Raw genomic sequence first — 26,504 nt, forward strand, 5'->3', positions numbered from 1 at the left:
GTAGTATTACAGTCTTCCCTCCTTAAAAAGAACTTCGTCCGCGAAGTTCAATCCATACATAAAAACAAACATACTAACTCGATCAAGACATAACAACGCAAATAAGAACTCAAAACTAAACTCCAACCCATCAAACATGGACTCCCAACACCAACTCCACCAACTATGTCTACCCCCACAACATGACTCACGATATCATATCCACCACATTATAGCCTCTCTCGACACTAACTCCATACACTAGTAACTACCCTCCACAAACGCCGCTAGCTCTGTTTCACTAACATATTATCCAATAGAAAATCCAATATCAAGACACTCATAAACATCAAACGGAATGTTACATTCTACCACCCTTAAAAGGAACTTCGTCCTCGAAGTTTACTCACACTTATAAACATCATCATCCAACTGCCAAAACTATGGAACTCATAATCATCATCATCCAACTGTCAACACTATCGAAATATTCTCACACTCCTAAGCATCACACTACTACAAGCACGGCCATGACCTTTAATAAAATCAATCGCAACAAATATCCATCCTTTATGCTACACCAACACTCTACTTCCAATTATACAACAACATCTACAACCAACAAACGCTCTTGTATCGCATCCTACTCCTCTTAAGATAAATGTTACGTCCTCGTAACTCACTATACTAAATCCTAGCTATATCTTCTCATTATCCTCATCACCACCGCATGTCAAAGATAACCGCCTATACTCTAAACACTCACCATTCCTATATCCAAGGCTCTCTTACTTAAACAGTTCTCATAGCTCAATTCACTCGGCACACCACCTAACCTATACCACAAAATCATTAGCTTAACCAAAACTTAAACTGTTCCCTATTACCGCCAAAACGACATAGTCCTCTAAACATGCATCTATCTCCATACTCATAACTCACGATCCATAATTATTACACACACTCACGCTAGATCCTCAAGTTCTTTTCTTTCACTATCGCAAAACTCATCCATAACTTACCATGATACTAATTTCCAAAACTCTATACTCACTGTCCCAATAAAAGATTATGAACCACTTGCAGTTTTCAGATCAGTACAACACATGTCCCACCATTCACTTGCCATTAATAAGTCTACCAACGCCTCCTCTTAAAAGAACATCACAAGTATTCCAACAACCTCTCGCAACTGTGTCCCTTCAACAGGATGTCACTATACCATGACAACAACGAAAACATGCACAACTCTCTTCCATAACAAACTCTACCCTTACTCCCAAACTAAAATAGGTAAGAAACATCAATAAACAAAACAACCATCTATATGTACAACCCAAAACTCACAGAAAGCAACATCAAACAAAACAACAATCTATGTATATCTCATATGTACTTTTGAAACTCGAATCGTAACCATCCCGCCTACTCCACCACAACCAGTGACGGTGTAACACCCCGTATTTTATTAAGTTGGATAAAATTATTTTAATTGCTACTTTGTATTTAATTACGTTGGTTAACGATTTATATATTTATTTTCTCAGCTAATTAATTAATTTTATTATAATTCGTTACGTTAAATTTTAATAATCGTTAATAAATTATGTTCCTTTTACGAGTCCTTTATGAAAGTCGGCCCTTAGTGGATTCAAAACGGATTTATGAAAAGTCATCCAATTAGCTATTTTGAGTTATTTTGCTAAGTTATCAAATTTCGTTAAACTCCGCTAATTTAGTAAAAATCGTTAATAACTCCGATTCGAATCGAATTCCTATTATTTCCGTTAGCTGGCTGAGTTTATTATATTTTCACTCATTAAATTTATTTATTATTGACTCCGTTTTATTACTGAAACTTTTACTAAAACCGATTTTATTAACTCGAGACGGTTTTAAAAAGTAGCGAAATTTCTTAACGATGAAGAAACGTACGTATAATAAATAGCTAGTTAGCTAGCTGCTCCCTCATTTTCTCATGCACACCCTTCTTATCCCTTCTTTCCTCTTCTCTTTTGTCTTTCCTGCGTGAAACAAGAGCAACAACAACGAAACACAAGCAGCTCCGTACCGCTATTTTCGTCCCTTCAAAACCAAGATCTCTCCCTTATTTCTCAACCAAACTCCATTATTTTTGTACCATTAGCTTCCTCGTCCTTTCCTCGTTCTTTTAAGGTAACAAATCTTCTATTTTGTAGAAGTTCGAAAATACCGTCTTAAATGACAACTCGATTTCTTGTCTTAATTAACTCGTTTTTCCTCCTTTTTAGTTGAAGACTGAAGAAAGGCTCGTGCTTTGGACGTTTTTACTCGGGAATTCGAGAGTTAAAAGTAACGGTGATAGGTTACTCGAATTATTTATAATACTAGCTATTATATTTCCTATTGTTAAGTTAATTAGTTGTGAGACGGGTTAAAAATAGCTGCTTTGGTTATCACGAGAGTTTGGGATACTAGCGAAGGATGGCCTGGTTGTGAGACAATTTGTATGTGGATTGATTTTGCAAGTGTAACGTAAGAAAACAAGAAAGGGGACTTTGGTAAATTTTACTACTAGAAAAATGGTATACTTGTTTTTGGAATCCCTGTTAGAATTTGTCGATGGTTGACCAGACTTTTAATCGAAAGGGTATGATGAACTAGATTTTCGGATTGTAATTTAAGTATTGTATTTTCATTATCGTTCTCTTTGACCTTGACATGCGGGTGAGTAGCTTAGAGTTATACTCTAAATGTTGAGCAATTCCTTTAATGGAATATTTGACAATATCGATATTGAAATTGAGATGGAAATCTGGTTACTATGGAGTATTATATTATGAGACGGAGTAATGAGTAGGACGGAGTAATGAGAGAGATGGGGTAGAGAGTTGAGATTGAATTAATTATTGGGACGAGAGTGACTATTATAAGGTTGGCCTAGCGGCGGCCCGGCCGTGGCCTCGTCTTTGTAGCCTGGCCGTGGCCTTGTTGTAGCCTAGCAAAGCGGCGTGGGCCTAGCCGTGGCTTTGGCCGGGCTGTGGCCGCCGTGGCCTAGGCAAAGGGCCTGGCCGTGGCCTAGGCGATGCCTTGGCTAAGTCGCGAGTTTGGGCCGTATCTATAAATTGTTTTGACGCTAGTTTGGTTTATTTAAAATATAATTAAATTAATTTCCGTCTCATATTTTATATAACGATAATTCGTTAATATCGTCCTTTCACATAATTATTTTAGGTGACTCATATGTGGTTGAAGATGAAGAGTAATTTTGGGTTTTAGAAGCTTTCTCAAGTTTATTGCTTGTCTCTTTGCTAGCTTAAGGTAACTATTCCGAGTTACTCGACGAATTAATGTCACATTAGTAGTTGATGTTGTGTTTGTTGTTTGATAAGTGTTTAGGTGATTGATAATGTTTTACTTTCGTTTTTCACATGATAGAAATTGGAAATAGCATGAGAATAATATTGCGATAAAATTTGTGATTTGGGCCAAAGTAGGCCAAGACTCTGAGCTGGGCCAGATTGACCGAACGAGTTTGGTCAAACTAGGTTTAAACTAGTCAGCCTCGATTTGACCGATGACCCGTCGCGGGACTCGGGTCGAGGGTTTGTCTTTTGAGGTGAGATTGGATGTTTTACGTTGATGCCTTAATATTTGTGACTATCATTTCACATGTTGGTTGTTGGGTGAATTGGTTGCCTTATACTTCAGTCTTCTTGTCTTGTTGCCATTTTAGCTTGTTCTCATGAATTATGAGATTAACGGTTTGCTGGAATTTGGATTTTTATTGATATTGGGGATTTTGTTGGATTGTCAGCTGAATATACTTCTTGCAGGTTGGTTTCTCATTCTTACAATTTGGGTAATTGAATATATAAAGGTTATGAGTACCATTAATATTGAGGATTGTGTTGTTGGCCAGCTGCTTATACGTATGGTATTGTTGTGTTTGTCATAGATAGGTCTTTATAGTCTTTGACGAGTGTATGTTCACTGCTCAATAGCCTTTGTGTTCTTGACTTGGTGGGTTTATATCCAAGTTGGGGCATGACCTCGTTACTTATTTTGAGAGTAAGTGGTCAGCTTAAGTACTAGCCAACCCTTTGGTGGACTCCTTAGGGTACTCACATGGTTTTATAAAATTGTGGGTCTTGGGTGCGGTGGTGTGTATCCGCATGTCTAGGTCTCGTGATTTAGGACTAGGGTTGTGTTGTGTCTTGGCCATGTTTTTATAGAACCTCTGAGCCAGGATACCGGTTCGATTACCTTCCCTACCTCGTGGTATAGACTCGAGTTACAAAGTGACTATTGACCGTGCTAAGAACTTATGCCTGTCTTTGATATATTGTCCTTTCTTGTTTGATGATTCTATGAATCATAGAAGGTGAGATGCAAGCCGGCTATGGTTGATAGAGTTTGGATTCCTGGATGTTATGTGATTCACATGATAGTGTAGTATGAGTCGGTCTAGTATTCACATGCTAGGACTATGTGTTGTTATATTGTTGTTCACATGATAAGCACGATTGTCTAGCATCTATATGCTAAGGCTATGTGTTATTCATATTCATATTCTTATGTTTACATGTTATATTAATTATGACATTTCGTGGCTGGGAGAACTCGGAGTTACTCCCCACTGACTGTGGCTTTCGTATTTGTATAAAATGCGAATGACAGGTAGGTGATGCATATATGGGGTACATGGACGAGCTAGCGAGCAAAGTAACCTTGGAACCTAGATTGGTTTTATTTTATTGTCACCCTTATACACTTTTTATGTCACATACATTTTAGGGACATATGTATCCCTTTCTCATATTTGGGTTGTACAACTTTGTTTCGCGACTTTAGCGATGTTTCATTCATGAGGTTTATTTTGGACCTTGCATGTTTGACACCTTCCAATTGGATATCTTTATAACAGGTTCAGGTTTTAAAAATTACAGGTTTTTACTATAATGAACCTATTACAAACATATCCATGCAGTTTTTATTTAGAAATTACGTGTTTACTTTTCCGCGATTTTTGAGGGTGTCACAGACGGCATCGCAACACTGCCACCAACAGCCGCACCGCAGCGCGAAAAATACCCACATCACAACACGAAGTACCGTGCCCGGATCACCATCCGAGGCACAACAACCACGTCGATAGACATCACAACCACATAGAATTCTCATAAACACTGACTCAGTATAACTTTCCGGACAAGAAAACTTACTCAAAACTGCTTTACTGGCTCATAACACAACATATTATACGGAATAAACAGACAAGAATCTCATGAATATCATCCATACCTTCTTATGGAATAAACATATATCAGGAATACACATACAAGTATAACTAGCCATGCCAGATCACCCAAACTATCACTTTTGAACATCATACCATTAGTTTACCGTACCCAACATATATCACAAAACATTCATATAACAACTTTATAACTATCACACCATACCATCTCTCGTGAGGTCAGAACCTCACACAAACATTTATACACATCATAGACCCGTAATAACATCCAACTAGTCAATCCTGATCACGTAAGTTACCACCTGATAAAGGTTGCCTCTTGCCCATAACACATTCCTCCATTCGCATAACCATCATCCCCTGTCAAATGTAACCATACAGCTAATACTCAACCACTAGCAACCGCCTCCTAAGACCACTGATGTGACCATAATTAGAGCATATTTAGTCCCCGAATTAGCCTTGTTCCCATGCTTTTTAGTGCATATTTGGGTCATTTATTGTCTTTATTCCTTTGTTTTGCATATTCTTTGAGGTTTTGATCCCTTGGTAGGAAAGGAGTGCAAACTTTGCATTTTCATGGCAAAATGAGGCTAAATTGATTGAATTCAATGACCAAGCATCAAGGAGAGACAAGATTAGAAGGCCTTTGTACATACTATAGTAGATGGGCAATGATGAGAAAAGATCCTTGCATCCCCGAGGAAATCCTCAAGGATCTTATGAAGAAAAAAGAAGAAAAGAAGAAGGAACAAGACTGCCTAAAAGTCCGTGCGTCTTCCCTTGAATCCGCCCGTCCACCAAGCCACAACCCGAGCGGCTTCTCCAGAAGACGCCCGGGCAAAAGCTCCCCAATCCGCCCGGCTTCACTCCCAAGCCGCCCGGGCAGAAATCACCAAATCCGCCCGTCCCGTGCTAAAGACGCCCGGATTCCCAGACAGTCCCATTTCGTCTTCTTCAAACTTCAAGGAAGGATGCACATCTTTTTCTAGAGACCGGAGTCTCCCTAGAGAACAGAGTCTTCCCAAAAAGACCGGCGTTTCCTCAACAAGGGACTTAATCATCATTTAAGCCCTTAGTTAAACCTAATTCATGCACCTAATCCCCACTATAAATACCCCATTAGTCTAATTAGAAGAGCATGTTCTTCTTAGCAATCTTTAGGGTAGTTAATGTCAATCAAATCTCTCTTAATCTTGTAATAAACATTTAATCAAGTTTTAATACAAGTTTTATTTCCTTAATCTCTCTCTTGTTCATCCTTTATTTTGGGGTAATTGAAGATTATTTGGGTTATTATTGGGAGATTGACAACCTTCCAATCAAGCATCAAGTACTTCTTTTATTCTTTGCTTTATTATTGGAATCATTAGTAGGTATAATTCTCTTAATCCCTTTTTAATTATTGTTAATCACTTTCATTTATTCATCATGTTTCACTTTGTTGGTATGATTGACAACCTTTCTAGCATGTTCAACATGATAATGAGTGAGTAGTTTCCTTAGCTAGGGTTAATGGGTAATTAGGGGAAACCAACATGGGGAATGATTTATGCTTAAATTAATATGCTTTCATAGTTTATTTGCTTGCTTGTTGTGATCTCAACTCATGCACATGTTATGTTTGATGAAATACGAGCCTATGAATCCTTGCATTTTTTACCCATCACCTATCTTTTCAATGAGACTTGTAAGACATACACCAACTCGAGTCTCATTAGACCATGCATGTTGTTGAGTAGGGAAGACTAAGTCGACTTGTAGGTGTTGTACAATCTAATAGATTCGGCTCCGGGACCCAAACTTTCCTAGGATTGTAAGATATAAACCAACTCGATCCATCACAACAATAATTGCTTGCTTATAACTTGAGAATTTGTTTGTATGATCAATTCCCATGAATCCCCTATGACCTCATGACACCCTAGTGCTTTTGTCAATTGTTTACATCCCTTTTAATTCATCTTGCTTGTTTACTTTCATTGCTATTTAGTTTAATGATCTTCTATCCAAACCCCAATTGTGACACCCCTTAGACACCACTAGTTGCAATAGAAATCTCATCTCAATTCCCGTCCCTTGGGATCCGACCTTTACTTGCCTCTTTACTAATTGTAGAGTTGTTGGTGAAGTTATAAACTGTGTTTTGGTCTAGGTGCTACTAACGACAAGTACTAAAAACTAAACCTCCATCGTGAGTCCGACCAAAAATGGCGCCGTTGCCGGGGACGGTGTTAACTTGATTTAGATTTTCTTATATTGTTATTAGTTATGTCTTTCTTTGCCTTGGGGAAGTAAAACTCCTCAAGGTTTGTTCTAATTGTTTTCGAGTTGTTTGATATTTTGCATGTCTAGAAGGTCACAAGGTGACTTGTTACCCTTTGATCGCGAAATTGAAAGGACTTTGACAACTAATAGAAGACTTGCTAGGAGAACTTTGAGAGGTATTGGTGAGGTTGTAGATATTCAACCAAATACTATTGAGTTCATCAACCCTTTTGCAAGAGAAGGTGAGGAGAACCCAACACAAAATACAACACAAAATCAACCCACAATGCCTAAGTTTTCATCACATTCCGTACCCACCGAGGAGAACCTACCCAATGGTACTCCCACACCACAACACTTAACCGGAAATTTCATTGCCAAATCCGCATTTATCCAATTAGTCAAAAGAAGCCAATTTGGGGAGATGCCTAGTGAAGACCCTCATTCTCATATGGAGGCTTTTTGCGATTATTGTGATGCAATTTCTCAAACCGGTGTAACTCAAGACCAAATTCGATGGGTCTTATTTCCTTTTTCTCTAATTGGCACCACGAAACAATGGTTGAAAAGCCTTGATAAGGCCACTCTCGGAATTGATTCTTGGAAGAAATTGGCTCTAGCTTTCTACAAAAAGTTCTATCCACCGGAAAAGACTAACATGCTAAGAGCTCAAATTACGGGCTTTAAGCAAAGGGATGAGGAATCTTTGTATGAAGCTTGGGAGCGATTCAAGGGAATTTGTCGCTCATGTCCTCATCATGGACTTAGCGTGTGGTTCTTGGTACAACAATTTTGGAACGGTCTATATGAAGATTCAAGGAACATTCTCAACATGGGATCAAATGGAATGTTCACCGAAGTTGATGACAATCAAACTTGGAACAAAATTTAGGAAATGGCGGTCCATAACTCACAATATAATAGACCTCGCAAGGCTACTAGAGGAGGAAAGCATGAAGTGGACTCCATTACTCAATTGGGTGCTCAACTTAGTGCTCGCATTGATACCATTAATTTGAAGTTTGAAAAGGCTATGGCTAGACTTGAAGAAGCCTCAAAATCACCAAAGCATCATGTTAATGCCATGACGGCATCCTCATCAATGCCAAGTGAGATATGTGAGTTGTGGAACTTTGGGACATGACCAAAGTGAATGTAGGGGAACAAATGAACAAGTGAATGCTTTCCAAGCATACAAGAGTGGTACCCCTTATTCCAAATATTACAATGAAAACACCAAATTCCATCCAAATCTCTCATACAAAAGCCAAAATGTTCAAAACCCTCAACCAACATACACCCCACCTCCCATGAGAAACCAAAATCAAAGACCCTTTTACAACCAAAACCAAGGTTACCAAAATCAAACTCCATACAATCAAAAAAATGACCAAGGTTTTGATGTTCAAAAATCGGTCCTCCAAATGCAAAAGAATCAACAAGAGTTTTTCACTCAAATTCAAAAGGATAGTCAAGCAAAGGAAATCACCATCAACTGAAGGAAATGTAAATTCATATACATTATAACATAGTCTTATATGTCAAATAATTTGTCATAAAATAAAACGGATCTTATGCATGCAAACAATAATATAAATAGAGGAGAAATCATGTCCTTACATAATTAATTTCGGATATTTGGGCACAAAAGAGATCACCTTTCTCTTTTGTTCTTGAGCTTATTCCAATGGAAGAACAAAGATCTAAGAGCAAGATCTCTCCCTAAGCTTAATACCCAAGGCTTTCACTTAATCTAATTAATATTACAATACTAGTATAATATTAATCTATGAGAAAATTGAACCAAAAATATTGTTAACACTTTGAATATTTTCGGTTTTGTTGAGAGATAAAGAGAGGATTTTATTTCTCTAGAAAACTTATATTTTGGATGAGTTTAATGAATGAATACCCTAACACCTTTTAGTGTAATATTAGGTAAAATTAGATGAAAAACCAATGATGGTTTTCTTCATCAAAAACCGGGTATAGGGGGGGTTTATTGGGTAGCCAATGCATGAACATTTTTGTCTTCACAAGAATATTAGGGTTGCATGGCTAGGAATTTAGGTAATGATTATGTTTACTTAATAAATTAATCAACATAATTATTAACTTAATAGCCCAATTTTTCGGTACAATCATAATATGGAATCCATATTATTTTTGTCAATTGTCTATATGTAACATGTCATATGTCACATACATTTGTTATGTAATTTTTAACATATTAAAAATCAACGTATTGATAAAATACGTCACATACAAAAATCGACTTAGTAATATCATAATTACTTGTGCCAAATTATTTTACCAATTTATAAATCACAACTGATTGTATTTATAACAATTCATTCGATTTAATTGTTACATTAAACAATTCATTTCATCCGAGTAATTATACAATTTACTTACTCGAACCGTATCTCATTTAATCACATTTCAATATGATACGTAAATTTTACTTCCAAAATCGTCCGTCAATTTTTCAAGTAATTTAATTAACTCGTAACGTTATACGATTAATTAAATAATCAATTAAGAGGGTTGCCCTTTAGGTATGACCTAGGGGTCAATCGATCACCACCGTCACACGACGAATGTTAAACTCTAGTAAGCCAATCATTACCGATATATGTTGACCATTGACAAGATAACAATATTACTTCCCAATTGTATTCATTTTAATGAGACTTAAACATGTGATCATCATGATCAACAATCGTGATCGCATTATTGTCGGAGGACACATATTCCAACAATCTCCCACTTGTCCTCGACAAGTGTGCGTCACCAATTCTCTTGTCCTATTACTATCTCCCACTCAATGCAAGGTGTCTTTCGGTCGTACTTGCAAGTGATCATATCGAGAGTGGTTTCCTCGATCCGGAGAATAACCGATTGACCGGATTTATCCACTCGGATACCATCCGAGCGTGGCCACGCATTTCCAATTCATTACTCCTCGAGTGGCCCCGAGATATTGTTATAACCCTGACTAGGGGTGGACAATTCCTATCGCACTCATTCCCTTCGACTAGCCACAGCCATCATAACCCAAAATATGCCCATTTGACCCCATTTACGAAGGTCGTAGTAACACAAATCAAAGTTAATCTGAAACTGTGCCATCTTAGGCGAATAGTCTTTAGTCAAAAGAATCGACTCATTTGAATACTATAGTAGCTCTCGCCACGACCAGGCTATATAAATTTGCCAGAACTCTATAAGCGGTCATTAGGCCCGACAAAAAGTTCCTAACGATCGCCTATGTGATCGACTAGTCATCTCACATGACTCTATGGCACTTGAACTTGCCATCAATCGCATCACACTCTAGTCACTTCGAGACGTCACCTCATATAAGTAACTATGGGCAAAAACAATGTTAATCCATGTTCACTTTAACGGGGTTCAATTGTCTCCACAACCCGTTTGGATATAACAATGTTCCAAGTGAGTTAATAATAACTCAAACGACAAATGTTGACATCACACTCGGGTAGTTAATATCATATTACAACCTTGTGATGTTTATCATAAGTGTAAACACTTATTGATTGCAATAGAAGTTTAACATCCCATGTGTCCATGTGTTCAAACTTCTTACACTTGCAATTTCCTTCACATTCATGTTCTCATAGCATGAATCTTACCAAGTACACATTAAGGTTCTTGACCTTGTTTTTGGTTCTTTAACTTGAAAGAACTTTCTTATCGCTCATCTCATAATGAACGAATTTGCGATGAATAATACAACTTGCACCGATCAAGTATTTCATCCACACACAATGCACTAGGTATATGTCTTGTAGAATCTTGTAACAATTGACAAGATTATTAGCTTAGTACTTCTCACAAGTCCTAGCTTTATTAGGAAAGATTGTTTTGAATAACCTCTTATTTAACCAAGTATCTTTCCAAAACTTCTCATTTCTCTTTCTAGGCTTGAAAGATTTGGGATTCTCATAAATCCTCATATGTGCTCGGATTTTCTACAGTATGTGCAACCTCTTAACACACAATGGAACATTCCGTCAATCACCGAAATCGCTCATCGGATTCTACTCGAGAATTCATGACGTTTCTTTTATGGCTCACCAACCAATCATCATGCTCTTATGCATACGATTCAAAATTGGACATGTACATGATTTTTCTAATGGCGGAAACATTAGTTATTAATAATCATGAGATCAACCGTTCTCAGGTTCAATGAACTACCATGACTGCTAATGGTAATTCCATTTTCATTCATACGAATAACCTACGCGAATGTTGATGTGATGTGTATCTCTTAATACTTAATCCAACATCCCATGATGTAATTGGATTCATCATTGTCCATTTTCATCCAGAATTGAAAACTCAAAAGCTTCTTTATGAAAGAAGGTATTAGCTCGTCATTCTTTAATGAGTAATGGGTTTTATACATTCAAGGATGATAGCTCCCACTAAATTCCATGTCTTCACATGAGAATATCCTAGCTCCCACTCAATTCAACATATTTCGAAATTGATTTCTCAATCGAAATTTGTCAAGAATATAAATATAAATCGCTTTGCCAAGTTACTAGGATAAAACCATATATGTTCCCATCATATCCTTTCAAAATGCCTATTTTGAAGTGGTCTCATCTCAACCTTACGGAAAAAGATTTTAAATCTCTAACACACTCATGTCATAATGATGTGTAGCAATGTCATTATTCAAATACAAATAATATTTAGAATAGGTCCTTCGGAATACCCTTTCGGAAGGAGGTTTAACCATTTCATAGCGAGGTTAAACAATGACATTTGCGTGGTTAAAACATTGGCCATTGATGATATTGGAATATCAATCTTTGCAACTTGATCATAACTAGTATGTTATTTTGATTCATTTTAGGCTCTTAAGTAAAACTCATGATTGAAACTATTGGTCAAATGATTCATAACCTTAGTCAAAAGCTTGTTAAGACTTTACATTAGTCATTTTTCTTCAAAAACTTCTTTTGGTCTCCTCGTGTAGTTATCTTGAGAATAAACTCTTATGATTACTTCACTTAGTCTCTTAAGTCATTTAGAACTAACTTGAGACTCTAGATCTCATCTATTTGGTATACTATGTAAATAGATATACCTTCATTCAAATCATTCTCTCTTGCGTAGATCTTCATTTACACAAGTACACAATAATATCTTGCCTTGTGTGTTGTGACACAATAATATCTTGCCTTGTGTGTTGTGTCCTCATTTTTCTCCCACTCTATCTTTAGAATAAGTACACTAATTATTCAAAGATAGCATATGAGACACAAATTAATGATGTTGAATTATAAGGAGAACTACCTCATAGGTAGACTAATAGATATTGATTTCATATGAGTTCTTGGTGATTGACATTCCTTTAAGAGAGTTCATAGACTCAAAATCGCTTCATAAATGATCATACACAAGCCTTAAGCATGTGGACATATAATGAAACCGGTCATTATATTTGTCTATTAGATCATTTTAAGTAATTAATCTTATGTTTCAAAACGCAAGCAATTTAAAGATGAAATTTTAGAACATAAAGGATAAATGATAAAACGTGTGACTTGGGTTGCAAACCAAGTCACTATCATCCAAAATACAAACCATTATCCAAAATACCTTTCCATGTCGAACACGGAAACTTGAAGTTCTAAAAATTCAAAACATGACTTAAAATAAGACAATGAAAAACAAAGCTCCATAAAAGCTAATCCTTAGCTTCTTCATGGTTTCTTATGCTTGCTTTTCTTTTCCTTTGTCTTTGCTTGGTGGAGGCCCTATTTACAATAAAAGGGAAGATACATTATCACAACTTTGCATCATAATACCATAGTTGAAATTGAAACATAAAAGAAGGTTAGTCATTTACCTACTGGAGTGATCTTTCCAGCTTTGATATCACCAAGGTATTTGGAACAATTTCTTTTCCAATGTCCCATGCCATTACAATAATGGCATTTGTCAAGAGGACCCTTCTTGACTTTGGAGGTGCTAGTTTCACAAGACTTAGCTTTGGTGAATGTGGGAGCTTGTTTCTTGCCTTTTCTCCCATTCTTCTTGAACTTCCCCTTACTCTTTGTGCTTATGTTAAGCACATCCTTGGGAGGGTTCACATTTAACCCCATGTCCCTCTCGGCTTGCACAAGTAACTTGTGCAACTCTTCAAGAGACACATCCTTGTCTTGCATATTGAAATTCACCCGGAATTGTACATATGCCTTGACCTTAGACAAGGAGTGTAGAATCCTATCTACGATGAGTTCTTTGGGGATTTCAACTTTTTGAATCTTCAAGGTCTCGAAAAGCTCCATGAGTTTGAGCACATGAGGGCTAACCTTTTGGCCCTCTTTGAAGTCGAGATCAAAGAATGCCGCGGCCGCCTCATATTGGACGATCCGCGGGGTTTGTGAAAACATGGTCACAAGTTTGGAGTAAATCTCATTAGCATTGCCCATTTTGAAGGCTCTCCTTTGGAGTTCCGCCTCCATCGCAAATATTAAGACATTTTTCATTGCGGCGGACTCCTTTTGGTAAGCCTCATAGGCTTCCCTAGTGGCCGCGGTGGACCTAGTGGAGGGTTCGGGTGGAGAGGCCTCGGTAAGGTAACGAAGCTTGTCGTCACCTTCGGCGGCTAATTTGAGTTGGGCATCCCACTCGGAGAAATTTGACCCATTCTTTTCAAGTTTACATCGATCCATAAAGGATCGGAGCCATGATGAAGTAGCGAGTGGTGTAGCATTAGGAGTTGGTGTTGCCATTTGTTATGAATAAGAAGTGGTCTACAAAACAAAATATAAGGAGTAAAACATTTGTCGTTTTTAAATAAAACTCGAAAAATGAATGATTTAAACAAGTTTTATGCATTTTTCTAGTGACCTCTACCCAACTAGAATAAATGATTCCAAGACCCAAATTCATATTAACTTAGGGCACGGTGTGCCGAAATACCCCTTATTAACATAACTCGGTGGATTAACCTTTTAATCGATTCTACTTTTAGAACTCTTGGTCGATGATGTTTACATTAATATTCATCTCTAGCCCGAAACACATCCGGAAATCGTCGTGAATACTTTCGTTGAGTACAACCCAAATTTCGAATAAATGTGTCCATTATCCAAACCCATATCAACTTAGGGCACGGTGTGCCGAAATACCCCTTATTAACATGAATTCGGTGGATAGACATTTATCACCCACTTCCCCTACGTAACAAGGTTTGTACCCCGGTGTGGCCGAGTGCACTCCCTCACGAAATAGGTTTTCATGGTTTCTACTATTTGGTAAGGCTATGTCTCAATTGATTGTTTTAGCGAGAGGTCATGTCAATTTATTATCTATCACGTTTTAAGTGAACTAAAGCGGTGAACTACGATAATTCTAATTGACACGGTCGATAAACTCGATAAAAGACAATGCATGTTTAGTTATGGCGATTTAGCGATGCATGTAACATAAAATAAAATGCAAGCATAAAAGATAAATAAATCCTAGTATGGCCTTTCCTAAAATAGAAAAACTATTAATCTATTACATATTCGGAAACCAACTCCATTGGTCCCTTGAACTTCGGTTGTGGCACGCATCTCGAGGTAACACCGTCTTTATGTATCGCCATTCTTGAAGAAATCCGTCTTTTGGAACTCCGGAATGAATAAAATTACATAATAAATTACATAATTTCCTATTATACATTTGTAACTAAAATAAAATAAATCTATTAAATATTACAAAACGGTGATACGAGATCACAATAAAAATTACAACCGAATCGATATTCCCATACATTTCGGGAAATACCAATTAAAATCTAAGGCCATACTAAGTAAAATTACATAATTCAAAATTACATAAATTAAAAAATATGACAATCATAAAGAAAATGCAGCATTATAATATGTATGAACATGCTCAATTTTTATGCTAAATCGCCTTTTAATTAGCCAATATCGTATATTACTCGGTTTTTACGGATTTGCGTGATTTCAACATTTTTATAATCACAAAAATACATAAACTCATATTTATGCATAAGTTAATTACCCTAACCTCTTAGGACTCAAAATATAGTCTTCACTAATAATTTGACCATAATTAACCTTTATTTACACAATTGTTCATAAATAGGCCAAAAATACAAAATTAAGCTATTAAACTTCAAATAAATCCAAAAATTCCAAATAAATTCAAAATTTGAAATTTAAATTCATGAACATTCTGGAAAAATTCCATGACACTCATAATGTTCAAAATCTTAGGTTAAAAATTTCGAAATTTAATTTCCGGAAAAACAATGTTGCGGTTTATCGATATTTAATAAAATAATCATAAAAACATGGAAAAATTATTTTCATTAACTTTTCATTTTAGATCTGGAAAAATATAATAAAATGCAACATTAGACGTTTTTCCTTAGTCATAGGTTATGTTTTATTAATTTTCAACTAATAATGTCACTATTTATGCCATTTTTCTTCAAAAATTCATAAATCATGCTAAAAGACTTCTTTATAGCCAATTATTTTACACACATCTTGTAAAATTGCATGTGACAACATATTAATTTTCTATGACCAGATTCAAAATTTAACTCATATTAACCTATTTTTCTCTTAAATCCGCATTTAATAATGAAAAATTCATTTTTCGAGCATAACAAGTGCAAAAATTATGAACATTTACAGGTTATCTCAAAATAATATATGTAACAACATATCCTAAAACCAACTTAAAATTCGAAGTATAGCTAATTTTCGACCAAAAATGACATTTTTACTCATAAAATCACATTTAAATGTCATTATTATTAAATCTGAACAATAAAAATCCGAAAAATTAACCCAAAAATCCTAAAACACTTTAGGACCAGAAATATTAACATGCATGTAATTATTTCGTGATATATCATAATAACACAAATTTTACAAGTTTTATTTTGTTATTCATATAACTCGGAAAAACTTTTAACCAATTTGCATGCAAACAACCGTGGCTCATGATACCGATTGAAGGAAATGTAAATTCATATACATTATAACATAGTCTTATATGTCAAATAATTTGTCATAAAATAAAACGGATCTTATGCATGCAAACAATAATATAAATAGAGGAGAAATCATGTCCTTACATAATTAATTTCGGATATTTGGGCACAAAAGAGATCACCTTTCTCTTTTGTTCTTGAGCTTATTCCAATGGAAGAACAAAGATCTAAGAGCAAGATCTCTCCCTAAGCTTAATACCCAAGGCTTTCACTTAATCTAATTAATATTACAATACTAGTATAATATTAATCTATGAGAAAATTGAACCAAAAATATTGTTAACACTTTGAATATTTTCGGTTTTGTTGAGAGATAAAGAGAGGATTTTATTTCTCTAGAAAACTTATATTTTGGATGAGTTTAATGAATGAATACCCTAACACCTTTTAGTGTAATATTAGGTAAAATTAGATGAAAAACCAATGATGGTTTTCTTCATCAAAAACCGGGTATAGGGGGGGTTTATTGGGTAGCCAATGCATGAACACTTTTGTCTTCACAAGAATATTAGGGTTGCATGGCTAGGAATTTAGGTAATGATTATGTTTACTTAATAAATTAATCAACATAATTATTAACTTAATAGCCCAATTTTTCGGTACAATCATAATATGGAATCCATATTATTTTTGTCAATTGTCTATATGTAACATGTCATATGTCACATACATTTGTTATGTAATTTTTAACATATTAAAAATCAACGTATTGATAAAATACGTCACATACAAAAATCGACTTAGTAATATCATAATTACTTGTGCCAAATTATTTTACCAATTTATAAATCACAACTGATTGTATTTATAACAATTCATTCGATTTAATTGTTACATTAAACAATTCATTTCATCCGAGTAACTATACAATTTAATTACTCAGACCGTATCTCATTTAATCACATTTCAATATGATACGTAAATTTTACTTCCAAAATCGTCCGTCAATTTTCAAGTAATTTAATTAACTCGTAACGTTATACGATTAATTAAATAATCAATTAAGAGGGTTGCCCTTTAGGTATGACCTAGGGGGTCAACTGATCACCACCGTCACACGACAGTAATGTTAAACTCTAGTAAGCCAATCATTACCGATATATGTTGACCAGTTGACAGTAACAATATTACTTCCCAATTGTATTCCTTTTAATGAGACTTAGACATGTGATCATCATGATCAACAGTCGTGATCGCATTATTGTCGGAGGACACATATTCCAACATCAACAACATCCTAGCTCCCACCAAAATGTTAGAAACCAAATTGACTCAATAGCATCTTCAAGCTCACAAAGACAAAAGGGGCAATTACCACCTCAAAGTAATCCCCCAAGACATGAAACGGTTAGTGCCATTCACTTTAGAAGTGGTACAAGGTATGAAGCACCGAAGAAGCAAGTTGAGGATGAAGTTGTGGAAGCTAGTGACAAAGAAGAAATTGTGCAAAACTCCAAGGATGGGGAACCATCAAAAGAAGAAATTTCAAAAAGAAATGAAGACAAGGTCAAGGAGAAGGAGCCCATTGTGATTGGACTTCCTTTTCCAAGTCGTCAAGCCAAGCCCAAATTTGATGACCAACTTGGAAAATTTATGGAAATTGTGAAGAATTTGGAAGTCTCAATTCCTTTCACGGAATTAATCAATCACGTGCCGGCCTATGCGAAATACATGAAAGACATCCTCACAAAGAATTAGTCGATCCGGAAGCTTGAGACTATCGCCTTCACTAAGGTGAGTAGTGCAATCCTTCAAGGGAGTTCACCTCCAAAACTCAAAGATCCGGGAAGCTTCTCAATACCGTGTACCATTGGCGACACCACGATCAACAAAGCCTTATGTGATTTAGGGGCTAGTGTGAGTGTTATGCCGTACTCGGTGAGTAAAAGGTTGGGGATGGGAGAGCTTAAATGCACCAATATCACACTCCAAATGGCCGATAGATCGACGAAGACACCATTAGGGATATGGGAAGATGTTACCGTAAGAGTTGGGAAATTTTTCATCCCGGTGGACTTTGTCATTGTTGACATGGAAGAAGACTCCAACATTCCAATCATTCTAGTAAGACCAGTCTTACACACCGCGGGTGCGGTGATTGATGTGGAGCATGGAGAGCTCACTCTAGAAGTGGGAGATGAGAGCATAACTTTCAATCTTGACAAGACCATGAGAGCTCCCCGTTTGCATGAACCATGTTTTATGATTGATCATTATAGCCAGAAGGATGATAGGAAGAATTCGGAATTCTAATGGAAGAAGAAAATTGAAGATGCTCCATTCAAAGATCAAGTGAATGGTAACAAAGAGAGCTTGAAAAGCTCACCAAAGTCGAGCAATGAAGAGGATGGCCTCATTGGCCAAGACAAGAAAGTGGGAGAGTTGTCTCTATCAACTCAAGAGATATTTAGTGATCAAGTAGATGAAGTTTGTGGTCTTTGGGACGATGAGTTTGAAGGGATTTTCAATCCCTATATTGGTAATGCTATCGATCAAGACCGACAACAAGGGCAAAGGTCTATTGAAGATCTTTATCATGATAATGAACAAGGTTTTGATTACTTCTTCAAGGTGTTGAGCAACATTAACAACACCTTGTTCATGCCCCCATGACATCTCACTAAGGATGAGAGTTTGGTGGAGTCCTCCCTAAACCACCATTTGTAAATATTTCTAACTCGCATTTTAATTCTTACATTGCATTTTTGTCATTTTTAGATTTTTATGCTTTGATCAAGGTAATTATCATTTTTGAGAGAAGTGAGTGAGGGACTAATGATTCAATTGATGTGTAGTGCTTTAGCTTAGTGTGGGGATAGCAATTGCCTAGGCTATTCATGTCTTAGTAGTCCTACAATGAAGAACACGAGATTTGAAGAATGAAAAATGACACGGGATATGCAAGTGCACGTATGGAACTGAATCCGGGTAAAACAGGGAGAATCCGAGCGTCTTCATGGGAATCCGCCCGTCATCAGGCAATCCGGACGTCTTTTCCAGAATCCGTCCGTCCATTTTAACTGAGAATTTGAAATTTTGGGACTGTTGATAAATCCGAGCGTCCTGGAAGAGAATCCGCCCGTCCTGGAAGGAAACACGCCCGTCTTTTTGGCTGTGAAAAACAAAAAAGCTCACTGTCTGAGAATCCGCCCGTCTTCAGCAGAAGACGCCCGTCCCGCAGTCGATAAATCTGAGCTTCTTTGCTGAAAGACGCCCGTCTTTAGGCGAGAATTCTGAACCAAAAAGAGGCAGAATCCGAGCGTCCCGAAGGAAAGACGCCCGTCTTCCCTGCTATTTCAAATTTTTCGGGTATTTTAAATACCCCCTCCCACATTCATTTCTTCATTCATTCATTCAAAACACTACCCATAAACCCCAAAACTCAAAACCCTCATCCTCTCATGTTGGGAAATGTGTCCTCAACAATAGTGCGATCATATGATTTAAATATCATTATTAAATCTCATATTAAGAATACATGAGGGATGATTCTTTATACAGTCGACTGACCGTCATTAATCGGTAATGATTGGCTAACTAGAGTTTGACATTACTGTCGTGTGACGGTGGTGGTCAGTCGATCCCTTTAGGTCACACCTATAGGATGAGGCCCAAATAGATATTTAATTAATTGTATGCGATACGAATTAATTAATTCCTTAATTGTGGGAGTGCAATTTTGCGTCTTATTTTAATGTGATTAAATAAGATTTAATTTAGTAATTAAGCATTAAATTACTAAATTAGTTGAGGTATTATATAAGTTTTGAGGTAGAAGTAATTAGTTATTTAAAGTTACAAGAAGTTGTAATTTTAACCAACTAGTAATTATGGGACCCATTATATGTTGATATAATGGTTGTATACTACTCAAATAGTGGAGTGTATATTATATTATTAATTGTAATATTTAAGTGTTAAATGATTACATTAATAATTAAATATGTAAGATTGTTAAACATATGACTTATAAGCATTTGTGGGACAAATGACAAAAGGCAAAAATGGACCAAATAAGGACCAATATTTCGGCCAAATAAGATGAGCAAAAGATGCTCTTTTGTCTTTGTTGTTTTATGATTAAAGCTTGATAGTGAACTTGCATACTAGCTTTAATCATTCCTACTCTTACATACTCTACCTAAACTAAACAAGTGACCTTGCCACCGGTTTTGGCTAACAAAAGGAGAGCATAAGTTGCTCATTTTTATTGTTGCTTCTACACTTGTTTTCTCTCAACCTTTCCTCACATGCAATTGCATAAAACTCTCTATAAATACTGATACACTCATCATATATTACTAGAGGTAGTAATGCAAGAATATTAGTATTATTAAGGAAATATTTCTACTATATATCTAGTTAATATTAGTAGGAATTTTTGGGATTAATCTTGGGTGCAATTTATTGGAGTGACTTCTAAACTTGGAGTCTTAGGAGGATCATCCACAATATTTAGCTCAAGAACAAGTGAAGGAAGGTGACCTTACTTGTGCCCACATATTTCGAAATATATAACAATGTAAGGAACATTGTTTTTCTTATAAATCTTTCATTTTGTTATGCATGCACTAGATCTAAAGAACAAATAATTAATAAGTTAATTAGTTCACTATTAGAGGAGTCTAATAATAGGTATATGAACCTAACAAGTGGTATCAGAGCATAAGGATGTTGCATGCATAATCGGTTATTGTTTTTCCGAGTTAAAAGGTTAACATATAAAACTTAAAATTTGTGATTTGTAAGTATAAGTCACGAAATCACCATGCATGTTATATATTCTGGTCCTAAAATGTTTTTAGGTTATTTTTATAATTTATGGAAATTTATTGCTCATTTTAAGGATTTTTGGTCATTTTATTACATTTTTATGACTAAAATGGGAATTAAAATGCTAAAAATAGTTAAATTTCGTTTATGACATTGGAAATTTCATATGACCTCACATGCATATTTTACAAGTTGTGTGTAAAAGGAGGAGTTAATTTGATTAATTTTGCATGATTTATGATTTTTATGAGATAAAAATGGATTAAAATAGGTAAAATGGTTAAAATTAGTTAAATTTCGAATTAAGCCATGATCTTTTAATATGATGTCACAAGCAAGATTTAAAGAGAGTATGTAAATTTCTAGATTTAAATATATTCTTTAGCATGATTTATGGATTTTTGAGTAAAAATGGCATAAATAGAGACTATTTTAGCAAAAATTAGCTAAAACGTATTGCATAACTTGAGAAAATTATTTTAAGTTGCATTAATATCCCACTAATCAGATCTAAAGTTGTCAAAATTATTGGAGTAATTTTCGGATACTTTATGTATTTTATGATATAAAACCGATAAAATGCAACTATATTTTCTCAAAATTATTTCGAAAATTTTAACCATGATTTTTGACATTATGAGTGTCATGGATTTATTCCAGAATGTTCAAAAATTTAAAATTCAAATTTTGAAACTTTTATAATTTAATTTGGATTTATTTCATATAAATAATGATTTTAAGGTAAAAAATGAGCATAAAATTAAATCAAGTTGAATTATTGTCAAAAATTTAGTGATGACTAATTTTTAAGTCCTAAAATGTGTTAGGATAATTAACTTGAGCTTAGATGTGATTTGAGTGTTAATTAGTGATTTTAAAAGGTTATTATAACGCATTTCCATAAAACCGGGTTATATGTACGACATAAGTTAAATAGGGCGATTTGGCACATCATTTGGCATGATAGATACATATTATAATGCTGCATATTTCAATTGTTGAATGTCTTTTATTTATATAATTTTGAATTATGTAATTTTATCTTAGTATGGCCTTAGTTTAATCAATATTACCCGTAATGAAAGGGAATATTGATTCGGTTGTAATTTAATGTGATCTCGAATCACTTTTATTTTATTTTCATTAGTTTTTCCATTTTACAAATGTATAATAGGAATAGTTTTGTATTTTTATTATTATTTGTAATTATGGAGCATCTTCAAGACGGTGCCATTCGGAAAGGTGGTCCGACGAAGACGGTGTCATGAGAGGCGTGCCAATTGAAGATTCAAGGGACCAAAGGAGTTGGTTTCCGAATATGTAATAGATTATTTGTTTTTCTATTTTTAGGAAGGCCATACTAGGAATTTTATTTATTGCTCTGCATTTCTTTTAATATGTTGCATGCATTGCCAAATCGCCATAACAACACATGCATATCATATCGAGTCATCGACCGTGTCAATTATAATTATCGTAGTTCACCGCTTTAGTTCACTTAAAACGTGATAGATAATAAATTGACAAGACCTCTCACATATAATAATTGAGAAATAGCCTTACCAAAAAGTAGAAACCCATGAAGTACCAATTTCACAAGGGAGTTAATCCGGCTTCACCGTAATACAAACCTTGTTACGTTGGCGAAGTGGGGTAATAAAATGTTATTACATCGAAATTTGGATTGAGCTCAACGGAAGTATTGTTGACCGTAGTCGCATGTGTTCCGGGCTAAAGATGAGAATTAGAGTAATTTTTATCGACCGAGAGTTCTAAAAGTAGAATCGATTAAAGAGTTAATCCACCGAGTTATATTAATAAGGGATGAATCGGCTCACCGTGCCCGAGTTGATATGAATTTGGATCTCGGAATCATTTATGTAGTTGGGTGGAGGTCACTATATAAATGCAATACTTGTAGTTAAATTTACGAGTATTATTAAAACGATAGATGTTAATTATTTCCTTTATTTCCATTTTTGTAGTTGTTTATACGCAATGAATTCATCTAATACTCCTACACCAATCACCGTTGAAACTTGGCTCCAATCATACGATGAAAAATGCTCCGATTATGACAATAAAACGATTAGAGAATTACGCATTGGCATTGGTCAGGATGGAAATCTTTGTCTTTTTACTACTTCTTCACCTCCCACTCACATACTCATGCCTACCTCTCAGGTAAGAGAATCATATGAGGGGAATCTCGCAGATTCCAAGATATCCTTGTTTGATGAAACAAGGAGAAATATCATATTAAGTGGGAGTTCTAGCAAGAGTGTCCTTGCAAATGTAAGAAGTATTGGTATTAATAAAGGAAAAGCAAAGAAAGGTAAGAAACCCAAATCCGATTGTGAATTGGAAGTTGATAGTGAAACTACCACAAAACCAAGAAGGGTGCTCCATCCTACCATGAATGTCATTATTCTAATGTCATAGGCCATTGGAAGCGAAATTGCCCCAAGTATTTAGAAGATATCAAAGTTGGACTTGTTACTCTAAGTGGGACTTGGAAATGTGGAAAAGCTAAACAAGAGTGATATGAATCTCCGACAATGAAATGGAGCTCGGGTAGCCGCCACTTCAAGAGGGACTTATGTACTTGTTTTTGCTAATAGCTTTGAGTTATAATTTACATAATTATTATTATGTACCCACTTAGTCTAAAACATTATTTCCATTTCTATGTGAGACATGAAAGGATTTATATTTTGTCATCAAAGACAATTGTTGTATTTTATTGAATATAGACATGGATGTGAGCCATGTCACTTATCTTTTTGATACACAAGTTTTAGACAGTTCCAACTCATGTAAAAATATCTACATAATACGCACCAAAAGACTCATAATTGGTAATCTAAATGATTTGTACATTTGATTTTTCAATTAGGTTACGTAAAGGAGAAACGCATTAAACGCTAGTGTCGACTAGAATTATTGGACCATTTGATTTTCAATCATAAGGAATATGCGAATCATGTCTCCTTTGCAATATAATTTGTACTTCCTTTAGTGGTAAAGGGACACAAGCAAGTGATTTGCTGAGACTAATACATGCCGATGTATGTGTTCTAATGAGCATCACCGCAAGGGGAATTTATGACTACTTCGTCACTTTTACCAATGATTCAAGAAGATAAGGGTATATTTACTTAATCAAATAAAAGGTGAAGCATTTGAGAGATTTGAGAAATTTCTAAAAAGACGTAGAGAACAAATTGAATAAAGTTCTAAGCATTACGACCCAATCGTAGTGGCAAAGATCTAAGTAATAAATTTGATTTATTAAAGATGGGTTATGACCTAGTATCACTACCCATAAGATCAAACTAATATGAGTTGGTTTGAGTTGTTTAACTCAATTTTGGGAATTTGCAATCCAATACGGACAAGTAATTCTAAACGGATGGTCAACCATGAGATACCTAGAATAGAGAGTCTATTAAACAGATGACATGGATAAGACTCGTATATTATCAAGCTGCCATGTTAGGATGGACTTTTGAAAGCTAAACTCCGTTAAATATATATGTTTGTGTCTCACAAAGCTATCTCTCAAGAAATTAGATGTATTTCTGAGAGATAGAGTGGGAGAAGATTGTGTCATCACAAACATCTCTTATAGTTGAAATGTTACTTTGTGAAAGTAATAGAATTATAGAGTGGGAGTTGGTATTGAACTATAGTCTATGAAGATAGATTGAGAGCATAGTTCAGTGGGAGTTTATCGCACATGTCTTATTGTTTAAAAATATTACTTTGTGAAAGTGATAGTATCATGACCTTCTTACATACGAGCCGATGCATTACAATCCGAAAATTGTTACTCAAGAGTAGTTTTACTTAAAGGAAAATAGAGCTTTAGAGTACACAAATGCATGAGATTTACATGAAGATGTTGATCAAGATAAATTATGTTAGGAATTGCCGCATTTCATTTTAATGATGAATGGCAAATAGAATTCGCTTTTCTAAAATGGGAATTTAGAGAAGGAAGTGTTTGAAACACAAAACCTTAGATGAAGATCTGAGAATCCTAACATATTATGCGTAGCTATCTTAAGTGATCACAAGATGGTCTTAAGCTAGCATTAAAGGATTATACTTTTCGTTCATGTGATTATAGTGAATTGTTTCATTCACATGATTGAAGAATCATGATATACATGAAGTTAAGTGGGAGCTAAAATTATTTCTCCATGTCATTTATGTTGATAACATATTACTTATTGAGAATAATATACCAATGATTTCTTCTGGTAAGAGTAATTGGGAGACATGGAAAGGGATGCAAAGTATTCTAGATTTTGAATCTATGTGAGAGAATATTAGCATAGAGTTGAGAATCTTATGAAGATAAGATATTTCACAACTGTTGTACAACAACAAAGTTGAATGGCTTATTCATGATGATGAAAGTGGAATTACTATGATGGAATCATAGTCATTCACTGAACCCATTAAGTTGTTGATTACATGAAATCGATTACTAATGTTTCCGCCACTAGAACGATTATGTATGCCAACAGACGCACCTGCTGTGATGTACCATTTGCTAGGTACATTATGAGTCAATAATAAGTTAATTCATAAGACGGGCTTGTGAAAGCCTTAAAGTACAATTGATGACTTGTACACATGTTTGGATGATAAACTAAGTTAAGGTGTTGAAGGGTTACACAAACTTTACTTTCCAAACCAAAAGGGATTTGTTGAAATCCTAGGATGAATTGTTGACAAAGGAGTAAGAGACTAAGAAAGGTGTTTTAGTTTCGCGCATTGCAAATATCTACAAAAGGAATCTACGTTGTGATAAAATAGTCAACGTAGGGATTAAGGGTGAATCCCTCTACAAGTGACTTTATTACATGTTATGCGATAACAGTGGGAGCGTCTTTCAAGTTAAAGAGCCCAAGTCTAGCATAAGTACATACAAATACTTAGAAATGAAATTCATGTCATTAGAGATAACATTGAATGGAAGAAAATAACAATTAATAAAGTTGGAATATATGGATATCGGGTATATCCACTTGCCAAGCTTGTATTGCATTTTAACTAGTGTTATAATACACTAAAGAGTATAAAATATGAAGTAGTAATAGTGTATTGACAGTTCATATGTGATAATCACATTTATCGTTTGAGTTTTATTAAACTCACCCGCTACCT

The 26,504-nt window shown here is 35.2% G+C and overlaps 1 protein-coding gene, 1 long non-coding RNA gene and 1 other non-coding gene across 3 annotated transcripts in view; 1 reads left to right on the forward strand and 2 right to left on the reverse strand.

The window, feature by feature from the left end:
• The first annotated feature begins 2,090 nt into the window (after positions 1-2,090).
• On the forward strand, positions 2,091-4,825 carry LOC141600238 (uncharacterized). Its single transcript, XR_012524278.1, has 4 exons — positions 2,091-2,154; positions 2,250-2,310; positions 3,193-3,279; positions 4,639-4,825. It is a non-coding gene; the product is annotated as an uncharacterized LOC141600238 (long non-coding RNA).
• Positions 4,826-5,513: 688 nt separating this feature from the next.
• Positions 5,514-26,504, reverse strand: part of LOC141652482 (uncharacterized) — a 37,871-nt gene continuing 16,880 nt past the window's right edge. The window contains exon 4 of the mRNA XM_074459987.1: positions 5,514-5,578. Coding sequence (XP_074316088.1) covers positions 5,514-5,578 — 65 coding nt within the window. The remainder of the gene's footprint in view (positions 5,579-26,504) is intronic.
• LOC141625035 (small nucleolar RNA R71) lies at positions 8,145-8,251 on the reverse strand. The gene has a single exon (XR_012534839.1). It is a non-coding gene; the product is annotated as a small nucleolar RNA R71 (small nucleolar RNA).

This window comes from Silene latifolia, chromosome 1, assembly GCF_048544455.1.
Source record: "Silene latifolia isolate original U9 population chromosome 1, ASM4854445v1, whole genome shotgun sequence".
NCBI lineage: Eukaryota > Viridiplantae > Streptophyta > Magnoliopsida > Caryophyllales > Caryophyllaceae > Silene > Silene latifolia.